Source organism: Rasamsonia emersonii (genome assembly GCF_000968595.1).
Source record: "Rasamsonia emersonii CBS 393.64 chromosome Unknown ctg1118621759671, whole genome shotgun sequence".
NCBI lineage: Eukaryota > Fungi > Ascomycota > Eurotiomycetes > Eurotiales > Trichocomaceae > Rasamsonia > Rasamsonia emersonii.
In genome coordinates this window covers 1-11,361 of record NW_013563343.1, presented here as the reverse complement: position 1 = coordinate 11,361, position 11,361 = coordinate 1, and the positions used below count along the sequence as shown (strand labels likewise).

General features: G+C 49.2%; 4 protein-coding genes across 4 annotated transcripts; 3 read left to right on the top strand and 1 right to left on the bottom strand.

Annotated features, from left to right (window-relative positions):
* Window positions 1-201: 201 nt before the first annotated feature.
* On the top strand, window positions 202-1,622 carry T310_0245 (L-iditol 2-dehydrogenase; the record flags this gene model as incomplete). Its single annotated transcript, XM_013476847.1, has 4 exons — window positions 202-425; window positions 503-630; window positions 683-1,359; window positions 1,419-1,622. 4 exons carry the CDS (start codon window positions 202-204, stop codon window positions 1,620-1,622), a joined length of 1,233 nt encoding a protein of 410 aa, XP_013332301.1.
* An 838-nt stretch (window positions 1,623-2,460) lies between these two features.
* Window positions 2,461-4,812, top strand: T310_0244 (Uncharacterized protein; the record flags this gene model as incomplete). Its single annotated transcript, XM_013476846.1, has 5 exons — window positions 2,461-2,663; window positions 2,779-2,846; window positions 3,019-3,563; window positions 3,658-4,033; window positions 4,085-4,812. 5 exons carry the CDS (start codon window positions 2,461-2,463, stop codon window positions 4,810-4,812), a joined length of 1,920 nt encoding a protein of 639 aa, XP_013332300.1.
* A 234-nt stretch (window positions 4,813-5,046) lies between these two features.
* T310_0243 (uncharacterized protein) lies at window positions 5,047-8,350 on the bottom strand (the record flags this gene model as incomplete). Its single annotated transcript, XM_013476845.1, has 8 exons — window positions 5,047-5,168; window positions 5,224-5,589; window positions 5,635-6,283; window positions 6,566-7,429; window positions 7,479-7,642; window positions 7,750-7,831; window positions 8,119-8,133; window positions 8,300-8,350. 8 exons carry the CDS (start codon window positions 8,348-8,350, stop codon window positions 5,047-5,049), a joined length of 2,313 nt encoding a protein of 770 aa, XP_013332299.1.
* Window positions 8,351-10,345: 1,995 nt separating this feature from the next.
* T310_0242 (hydrolase or acyltransferase of alpha/beta superfamily) lies at window positions 10,346-11,309 on the top strand (the record flags this gene model as incomplete). The annotated part of the gene is made up of 2 exons (XM_013476844.1): window positions 10,346-10,414; window positions 10,548-11,309. 2 exons carry the CDS (start codon window positions 10,346-10,348, stop codon window positions 11,307-11,309), a joined length of 831 nt encoding a protein of 276 aa, XP_013332298.1.
* Between the last annotated feature and the right edge of the window lie 52 nt (window positions 11,310-11,361).

The following is an 11,361-nucleotide window of genomic DNA, read 5'->3' as shown; positions in this document are numbered from 1 at the left end:
ACCAGCCTAATTAATTAATTGGAATTAGCTCTGGACAGGTGGAATAAGAGAGTCCGCTGGTTCTAGAATCCACTCCCTGTGTCGGCACTCCTACCTTGCCGAATGCCACGGCTGATTATCTTATTACTCGTGTTGATATATAGCATAGCATACAAACTGGATAACCTGCATAGCAGTACTACCTCCTAAGGATTCAACAAAATGGCCCCTTCAGTCCTTGTCGAACAGCCCTCCAGCAACAGCGACCCTGACAGCGACAGCGTCCCCGTCAAGCAATCCACCACCGCCAACATCATCCAGACACCCCTCCCCAACCCATCCCTACAGGTCACCGCCAACCACAACATCAAGCAGGTCGACGCTCCGGTCTATGCGCCTGGACGGGGAGAAGTCCTCCTCCAGATCAAGGCGACTGGGATATGCGGGTATGAAGGAGCATCCTGAGAGAGAACAGTCCAGACAGCATGTAGTGTACTGTACATACTTACTAGTAGTCGAGCAGATCCGATATCCACTTCTGGAAAACCGGACGCATTGGCTCGCTCGTCTTTGAAGGAGACTGTATTATCGGCCATGAGGCGGCGGGTGTGGTCTTGAAGTGCGGCGAGGGAGTGAGCAATCTGAAGCCTGGTAAACACCACTATCTCAGGGTATACTTGTATTAGATGCTGATTTTTAACAGGAGACCGCGTGGCTATCGAGCCCGGTGTGCCCTGTGGAGAATGCTTCCTCTGCAATGACGGCCGATATAATCTCTGTCAAGATGTTCAGTTCGCTGGCGTCTATCCTTACCATGGAACGATGCAGCGATACAAGGTCCACCCGGCGAAGTGGTTGCACAAGTTGTACCCCATCTTTTTTGTTTATTTTCTCAGGCTGACCTTATTCAGACTCCCAGACAACATCAGCTTCGCCGAAGGCGCCCTGATAGAGCCCCTCTCCGTCGTGATGAACGGCATCAGGACTGCCAGACTCAGTCTTGGACGAGGCGTGCTAGTCTGCGGCGCTGGACCGATCGGTCTGATCGCGCTGGCAGCAGCGCGCGCCTCGGGCGCTCATCCGATCGTCATCACGGACCTAGAACCCAGTCGCCTAGCCTTTGCGAAGGAATTCGTGCCCAGCTGCATCCCCTACCAGATCGACGGGTCCCTCGACGCAGGGGGCAACGCCAAAGCCATCCGCGCGCTGTTCGGCACAGACGAGTATTTCGCCCCGGAGACGGTGCTGGAATGTACCGGCGTCGAAAGCAGTATCTGCACAGCGGCGTATGCGGCGCGACGAGGCGGCACTGTTGTCGTGATTGGCGTGGGCAAGTCGACCATCAACAATCTCCCGTTTATGCACCTGTCGCTGGCGGAGGTAATCATCCTTTTTTTTTCTCCGGTGCTGTTTGCACACTGTCTAACTGATGACTGCAGATCGACCTGAAATTCATCAACCGCTACCACGACACCTGGCCTCCGGCCATCGCCTGTCTGAGCGGGGGAATCCTCGACCTGAAGAAACTGGTGACGCATGTGTATCCGCTGGAACGGGCGGTGGAGGCGATGCAGCTGTGTTCGGATCCGCGGAATGGGAGCATCAAGGTGCTTGTCGTGGATGATGTGGATGCGACTGTATAGTAGACATTAGTAGACATTCCATGGGATAATCTGAGGGTATTCTCAGTAATTTATCAGAACTATTTCAGTGTAAGGAATAAGCAAGAAATGAGATGGCGAAGTAAGTAGGTACATACAAACGCAAATTCTAACCACGACAGCCCATAAAAAAAACCATCACCAGGGTAGAAGATTCAAAAGACCTTTTTTGTGCTATGCTGATATTTTCTTTTCTTTTCAAAGCAAAAAAAAAAAAGAAAAAAAAGAAAGTTGTTCGACCTCAAGTCGTGATTACTCTGCAAATAGTTTTTTCTTTCTTGTTTCAATTTTTCTTTTGAAATCAGTAATCAATTTAAACTCGAGAGTTGCTTGCCTGAGAGAAAAGATCATTTTTAAAAACAGATGAATCTCCCGAATCAGGGAGACAGGTTCTTCTATGAACTGGGTCACTTACTCCGTACTAAGATTAGGGATAACTGCTAAAATTCTGTGGCTAAATTTGAGGTTAGATATGTAGGATTTATAGGGGAGGTCAGATATCTGTGGATATCTAATATTATGTGACATTTTGCAAAATTTTGTGAGGTTGGATATATAAACATACGACTTGGTGTTGCACTTCGGGTCCTAGTATAGTATATATTACGAAGGCTAGACAGTAGAAGAATAGGATTGGAACACTGTCTTCTTCAAGTGTTTGCTTCGGGAAATTCTTTTTGATATTGGACAATGAGGGTTAGGGGAACTTACTTTCATATTCTAGAGTAACCTTCTTAGCTTATTCTGTCGGGGGCGCATAGACAAAGTCCTCCAGCTCCTTGTATGCCTTTTCAAAATCGTCGTTGACAATGATCTTGTCATGCACTCCGTCTTGGCGAACTCAAGCTCCAGCTTCGCCTGCGCGAGCCTCTTCTGGATGCTCTCCTCCGTCTCGGTACCCCGTCCCCGCAAACGCTTTTCGAGCTCCTCCTCGGACGGCGGCGCAATGAAGACGTATCGCGCCTTGATAGCTGACTTTTTGACCTGTTTGACGCCCTCCATTTCGATGTCTAGCACTACTATGTATATTTGTACTGGATAAGAGGACGAAATCATGCTGGACAGTGGAAAATTCAAAAGATGCACCTGGAAAAAGAATTGTCTTTACAGAGGTAATGATTGATACTTAGATTCATAGCACATACATACATACTACATCATACATGAAAAGAAGTATTGATAATGATGCTTTTATTCATAATTACGGTAATGGCTTGTTGCTTCTGACAGATTCGGCAGGTTTTGCGAGCGGGTTATATTAATTAAGCTTCTTCCCCACATGTTTATTTTTATACTCGTTTATATTCGTCTTTATCTCCAACCCCGGATTTCTTCCTATCGACCTAATAGTATCTATATCTTATCTATCAATGCCCAGGACAAATACAAATGTTCGCTCTCGAACAATATCAGCATCAGCAACAACCACTCAGCAAACGGCAAAGACTGCAATCGCATGATGTCAGCGTCAATGTCGATATCAACGTCAACGCCAGCGACTCTCATCATGACTGGGAGGAGCCATCACTCGTCCCTCCTCCTCCTCCTTTATGTCAATGCCAATGTCAATGCCAATGGAGCCCCCCAGGCGCAAACCCTCAGTTTCACGATTCCCACTCCCACTCCCCCCTCAGCTCCGCCAGCTGGTATATGTACCACGACGGCTTCTCGCACAACCCGGGCTATCTCGCCTCGCAGGAAGAGCTGCGATGTATGCTCTTCACCATTGCGCAGTCGGCGGCGCCTACGCGGGCGGGGAGTCCTGTGGTGGGCGCTGGGGCGGAGGAGGATGATAATCGCCATGAGATGCTCTCGTCGCGAGCTACTACTAATGCTATGTCGGCGATGAAGTCGTCGTCGGCTCTGTCGAATAGCAAGCGGATTCGGTATTTGCAGAATTATGTTGGTCAGGTGGCGCCCTGGGTATGTATATACTACATAAAACTCTATAATTCAGTATAATTCCCTTTTACAACTAGAATATACAACTCTTCTACATCTGACTGATCTCCTCCAGCTCGACATGTTCGACAGCCAATGCACCTTCGGCATCCAACTGCCCGCGCTGGCACGCGACTTCCCCGCCCTCTCCTACGCCATCCTCGCCATCTCCGCCCGCCAGATGGAGCGCAAGCAGGGCATCCGCGACTCCTTCGACAGCCTCGTGCTCTACCAGGAGGCCATTCGCCTGCTGAGCCCGCTGCTGCTGCAGGGCCGCGACCCCAAGGTCGTTGCCGCCTGCGTGCTGCTGTGCTGCTTGGAGATGATGTCCGCGCGCGCACAAGACTGGCGCCGTCATCTCGAGGGGTGTGCGGCGCTGTTTGATGCGTTTGGTATCCATGGGTTTAGTAGGGGGGTGCTGCAGGCTGTTTTTTGGTGTTACGCGAGGATGGGTATGTCGATATAAATGTAGACTTTTTTTTGGAATGTGCTGACGAGTTCAGATGTATGCGGTGCACTCATATCTGATGGCACTCAGTGCACCCTTCTGAAGCCAGCGAAATGGCTTTCTCCTGGCTGTCAGCACGAAGACGCCCGTCGGCTGTTCCAAGAGGCAAAGTCTCCGGATATGCATGCCAACTACGCCGTGTATCTCTGCGCAAAGGCATGCGAACTGGTCGCTGACCGCACCAAATTCACCGAACTAGGCGAGGACAACGGCTGCACGGGCGAGGTCTTTCACAAGTGCTGGCTGCAGCTGTGGGAAGACCTGCAAAACTGGCTCGCCGAGCGACCCAGCGAGCTGCTCCCAGTAAAGATGACCAACACGAAGCCCTTTCCACGCATTTTCTTCGTCCATTGGGCGGCCATCTCATCGAACCAGCTCTACCACACCTCATGCATCCTCCTGCTGGACATCATGCCCAAGAGCATCAAATTCCGGCCCGAGCCGTCGACTTCGACGTTGTGGCACGCCCGTCGCATCTGCGGCATCTCCCTGGCGAACCCGCACCAGGGCTGCTTGAACAACGCCATCCAGCCGCTGTGGATTGCAGGGAGGCATTTCAGTCATCCAGCCGAGCACGAGGCGATCGTCAACCTGATCCGGAGTATCGAGGCGACTACGGGATGGGGGGCATGCTGGCGGATCAGAGATCTGGAGATTGCGTGGGGGTATAAAGTTGGAAGAGAACGTGTGGAGAATCCGCAGCAGTATTTTCTGGCTGACTGAAAGAGCTCATTGTGCCCTGGTTATACTACATGCAGCAGAAACCCCCAATCGAGTACTGGATGGTCACTGAGTAGGGCTAGGTACCGTCCAACCATTCCCGTCGCAAATCATCCAGATACTCGCCAACGTCCCATCCCGTGAGGGCTTTTATGCGGGCAAACCCATGCAATATCTCCTGATGCTGGGACTCATGCGTCATGCGTTTTGCTGCGACAAGGAAGGAAGCCAGCAAGCTCAAGTCCCAGCACTCGCGGCGATCATTGTGCAACGCAATGCTACAGATGCGCTGGGCATGCCACAGCGGAGACATGACCGAGGGCTGGAAACGCGAGTCCGCAAGCCGCGCTGTTCGCGGCCTGTGCTGCAGCAGCAGCAGCATGGCTGTATGATACAGCTGATTGCCAAAGATACCCGCGCCGTTGGTGAACAGGACAACGGGGAAGTTGCCCGCGTCGAGCTCCAGCATGGGTTGGAATTCCTGCGGACGCGTGCGGTACCATCTCTCGAGCTCGTCGACGAGCTGCATCCAGCTGTCGAGGGGTGTGCCGGCGGAGTCGGTGTCGGCATTGCACCAGAGCAGGGCATGGGCGCAGAGAAGCAGTGGGAGATGCGTGAAGTGGAAGAGTCTTGCGTAGATGTCTTCTATATAATCAAGTGATGGACTTAAGGGGAAAGACATTGGAAGGGGGACTTTCACGGGAGTATTGCTGGCGAGAGCAACGCTGACGTCTAAAGAAGTGGCCATTAGCAGAAATAAACCCGTTGCCATTGTCCAAGCTAGCTGAATGAATACCCTAGGTGTAGAAGATAGGAACAACATACCCAATCTCAAAAAAAGCCAATACACCGCCGACGCAATATCCCTCCTACCGGACGACGCATGCATCGCCAGGGCATCCATCAGCTTTGCATTATACCCTGGATCTGCACCTGCATCTGCAGTTGCATCCGCAGTTGCATCTGCACGCCTCCAAAAACGCGGGATATCAGCAATGAAAGACTGCACTTTCCTTAGGGCCGTAAGGAGTACTGCTGTCGCTATGTTATTATCCATGGTCATGGTCATGTCAGTATCAGTGTTTATAGCTGGATCTGTATTCAGGCCTGCGGTGGAGCGGTAGTCGTCGTTATTGTTGTTAGGATTCAAGAGGGTATCGTTCCCGAGTGTATCTGTAACTGTGCCGGTGGAACAGGGATCTAATGTCCCATAGCCAGTGGCAGAGCCAGAAGTACGATTTTCGTGAGCGCCAGGACCAGAGACGGCAACAGCATGATCATGAAGCAGATTGAGCGATGTCTCCGAGAGGACTAGCAGGCTGGCAAGAATTGCGTTTGAGTTCGCCTTCGAGGTCGAGATTGAGAACCCTGTGCCAGTGGTAGTGGTAGTGGCAGTGGCAGTAGCACTGGTTGTATCCATGGCGATCTGCACGGCCGTGATGCCGAATGTGTGCGAGAGGTCGCATATATCGAGCTGCAAGTTATTATCATCAGTCAGTAGCAAGCAAGCAAGCAAATAGGGAAGCAAACAGGAAGCAAACAAGGAAGCAGACAAGGAAGCAAACAGCAAGCAAAAATTGAGATCCTATCTTCGAGCTTTCATCGTTTTCTCCCTCTCCATCTTTCGTCTTTCATCTTTCATCCTTTACCGAACACGTCCACACCTAACTAGCTACATCTATCCATCCAGCAAGCAACCCACTACCAAACCAGCCTCTTACTCAGCAGAGTTAACAGTAAATAAGTTGAAACTTACCCAAGGAGCAACCTCATATCTGTAATGTCTGAGAAGGTCCAGCGTCCTGGATTCTCTTTTCTGGGAGATGGTTACATTGTTGTTGTTGGTGGTGGTGCTGCTGTTGAGATCATTGCTCAGATTGGTGGAAGTGGTTGCAGGAGCAGGACTGAGAGGGAAGTTGCTGTTGTCTCTGCTACTCCTATTTGCTTTTTCTTGTTGAGATTGATCTTTGTGCTGTTTTTGCTGCTGCTGCTGCTGCTGCTGGTATACACCCCTCCCACTTCTGTCATTACCTGCAGACGACGACGAGTCGATCCTGTGGCTTGATTGAGAACCCATCATCATCGAACTCTGTGTTCGAGTCTCGGCTTGAGTTTCCATCATCCCAGTAGTACCCAAGGCAAGCAGTCCGCGGACGGCAAATTCATCTCTATCACTGAACGCGGTAGTAGAATGGTAATGATGACTGGTCGTCCGAGGAGTGTTCTGCGTGTCAGAATGGCCTTTTTCCGGGCCTTTTTCTGCGACGCTGTCCTCATTGGTATCAGGTATCCAAAGGGGGATGCTGGTCGTAGTCGTGGTAGTTGTGTCATAGTGAAGATTGTCTCTTCTCTCTTGCGGATCTAGATCTGGATTCTGGTCCTGATTCTGATGCTGATGTTGATTCTTGTTCTGGCTTGAGTGCTCCCTGCTTACCCTGCTCCTATCGCTGCCATCTGCTACGGGCGTAGTCGTTGCCTTGTCAGATGGATCACCACGATCCAGTTGAGAACTACATGTCCCACCAGTCTCACTGGGAGACAACGACTCCACAGCATCCAGCGAATACCGCTTTTGGGGATCCTCGCTGACAAACTGCATCAACAAGTCGTCAGTCAGGTCCTACAAAATAATCCATATATTCCTAGTAGATATATATACTCCTGCTCACCCGAATAACATCATACACCGCCCTCGCAGAAGAAGCCCCCGAACTCTGGATCTCAGCCGGCGCAACTGTATGCGCATTCTTCGTGAGAAACGTCACCTGCGGACCGTATTCGCAGTGGAAGTTTTTCTCGATGCAGTTCCGACAGCGGGGTTTGGCTTCGTCGCCTGCAGTTGTCAGCAGGATATATCAAAAAGAAGAAAAATAAAGACAAAGAGAGAGAGACTGCTACATTTCCGCCGTCGAATACGACATCGTCGACAGCCGGTCCTACATCTTGTCGATCGCGTCTGGGTCTGATCCTGCGTCTGAGTCTGCGTCTGGGGTCGGTCCGTAGACGAAGGGGAGGGAGTCATCTATTCCTTTACAAATACAGGTACAAGGAGCTGTTGAGCAGGCAATTGAAGGAATGGCAGCACTGCTCACGAAGCATTACTCGTCCTACTACAACATGACAGCTACTTCCCCGCGTCTGCTTCTGGATCAGGCAAGTCTAGCGCACGGCTGCCCGAATAGGCTACTTAGCCGGACTGCCCTCGACGAATCGGGAAATTGTAGGCACACATTCCTGATTAGGACAGCAACAGCATAGCTGTGATTGTCAAAGAAAGCTGCTATGAGCCATTAACCAAGTAATACATACATTCATATATCTATCCTATTACATATCAGATAAAGGCCATAAATCTGAATAGGCATAGAAGAGCCCGCACGGCCTTTGCATCGAGTGTAAATTTACGAATTGTTTGTATATACTCCGTAGATAGATAGATTCACTGTATATACACTTGACACTTAGATTCACAACCAGTGAATCGAAGTACCTTCCCTACCTCGGTAGCTTCCATCCAGAAAAAGATCGGGAAAGTACTCATTCCAGGAATTAATCGTTGATATTCCGGACAAAGAGCTGCACATATATGTATGTAGACACATACGCAGGACTAGTTCTGGGTCCCGGGGTTCCAAGTACCCAAAAAAAAAAAAACAAAAACGTCTAAAAAATAGCAATTTGATGGTCTTTTATTACAAAATGTTAGATTTTGGCACCACGAAACTATGGCTCATAATATCTCTTAACCACAACCCCAGCTGGGGATTTAGATAGCTTATGTAGACAGCCTAGTTAAATTAGTGTAGAAATAATTAAAATAAAAACCTCATTTTCTTCTTGAAAAGTAGAAAAGAAGCTGTGGTTTGAATCTATCCAGCCTTTGTCAAATAAAAAAAAATGCTTTGTTGTAGAAAAAATTAGTGGTTTAAAAGTAAAAGTAATTTGTAGTTACCTTAAATTAATATTAAGATATAAATAATTATTACACGTTGGGCTGACTTAAGTCACCGATACTTAACGTTGGTGGTTAGGGAAGGTTCACAGATCCAATCCAGGATCCCACGCAGTGATCAACTCCAAGTAGGTGATTGATAGATAAGTAATCGGGGTCTTGAATAACGAGAACACAAGTGACTAGGCCAGGGCAACGCCTACGAAAGCTATACCAAAGGTATACCAATGGTAGTAAGATGTCTTACTGACCCTCCAAGTAAGTATCTCAGTAACTGATTGTGAAATTGAGCGCGATCTAGAAAGACTAGATACATGAGTGAGAGTGATCTTCCTTTTATATCCCTTCATTTCGTCCATCCTGTCGTCCCTTCTTGTGGACGAGATATGACGGTCGATGTCGTCCTTGTTGTCGTCCATCCCCACGGTCGATGATGTGGACGATGATCACGTGACTTCCCTGTGCCTGATTGTTGCCTTTGCAGGGTATTGTTTCATTCTGCATTGCTGTGTTGGACAGCGCCTCATTCTGTTGGTCCGTAACAATAGGATATTATTATATAGGTAATATAGAAGGTAATAATAGTTTTACTAGGCAGTATTTCTAATATTTCCTTCCTACTAACCTCTAACCCCTCTTTCTCTCTCTTTCCTTCCCTTCCCTAGCTTGGTCTCTTATAGTTTAACTGCCTCAAACTACTTAGATAGGAATGAGATTGGGTTCTGTCACAAAGAAAAAGAAGAAAAGGAAGAAGACACGAATAAATACATATAAATAAATTAATACTATTTTTAGGTAACTTCAAGCATAAACAGCCTAATTAATTAATTATCACATACCTATATGTACATACAGGACAGGACAGGAACTATCTCTTAACACATAAGCGGTATTACCTAGAAAATTCATACTGTACAGATACTTCTAACAAAGACCATATATGATATTATCGTCCTGCTAGTAGCAGCTTAATAAATAATACATACATACCCACTAATAGGTACTCCCTATCATTTCCATCTTCATGCTGGTCTTCTCTTCTCCTTCTGCTGGACTAGACTGGACTGGACTATATATACTAATCTAATCTAATAGTAATCCTCCGGAATATAGTACTGTACTGTACATACATACATGTACTGAGGAGAGATGATGAATGGAAACGCTTCCATAAATAAATAAATAAATACACACGTAATCTGCTGGTTAAATAATATGCAAGTAAGCAAGTAAGTAAACTAAGAGCTTCCTTCCTGTATGCTTGCTGTCTGTCTGACAACTCACTCACTCACTCACTCAATTTACAGCCAACAATGACTGACTGCAATTCGAAGCGTTGAGCAGGCCTCCTGATTAACATACGTACGTACGTACGTATGTATGTATGGACATACATACCTATTGTAATTATAATATTCTACCTATGACGTGACGTGCGGATAAACCCCCCGAACGGAGCAACCCTCCGACGGAAGTGGAAGACTGGTCAACAAGGTTCGATCGACAGAAACTATATCTAGAATATTAATATTAATATATCGATACACAACACACCTGTCTTCTCCCCCAGCCAGCTAGTACAGCATGGGCATCAAAATCCTCGACCACAAAGGCCACCCCGTCGAGCATCGACGCCGGCGTCTGTCAACGGGTGTGCGTCTACACTACTACACTGCTGGCGCTGGGCCAGCGGTGCTTCTTCAGCATGGGGTATATACACCATCCCCCCCCTACATCCCCCCTGCATCCCTCATAACATGACTACAAGTCTAATAAGGGCTGGCAGATCCCCAAAACAAGCTACCACTGGCGCAAAGTCATCCCGTTCCTAACGCCCTCCTTCACCGTCGTCGTCCCCGACATGCGCGGCATCGGCGACAGCGACCACCCCGCTAACGGCTACGATATGGCTACTGTGGCCGACGACCTGGCCGAGCTGATGACGACCTTGGGCCACGAGACGTTCCACGCGTGCGGCGAGGACTGGGGCGGTGCGGCGCTGTACCAGCTGGCGGTGCGGCATCCCTCGCGCGTGAAAAGCCTCATCTTCCAGGAGATGATGCTCCCCGGGTTCGGGCTTGAGGACTGGGCGAAGTTCGATCCCAACCGTCCGGGCCCGCATCTCTGGCAGGTTGGCTTCTATGCTGTGCCGGACGTCCCCGAGCTGCTGCTGCGCGGCCGCGAGCCCGAGTACTTCAGCTGGTTTATCAAGAACGAAGCCGCGGATCCGGCCAGTATCGACGACGACGCTGTCGACGAGTATGTGCGGACATACTCGCAACCGGGCGCCCTTCGCAGCATGTGCAGCTTTTTCCGCGCGAGGGCGACCATCCAGCAGAACCACGAGGCGGCAGCGCGGACGAAGCTGACGGTGCCCGTGCTGGCGATCGGAGCCGAGAGCTTCATCGGCAGGGAGGTCAAGCGGCAGATGGAGCGCGTGGCGCAGAATGTGCAGTATGCAGAGTTTGACTATGGCCATCAGCTGGCGGAGGAGTGTCCGGAGATGCTTAGCCAGCGGTATCTGTCGTTTCTCAATCAGATTAAATAATAGCCCAGATGAAGAATTCACTCGTACTTGGGACTAAGATTCTAGCAATATT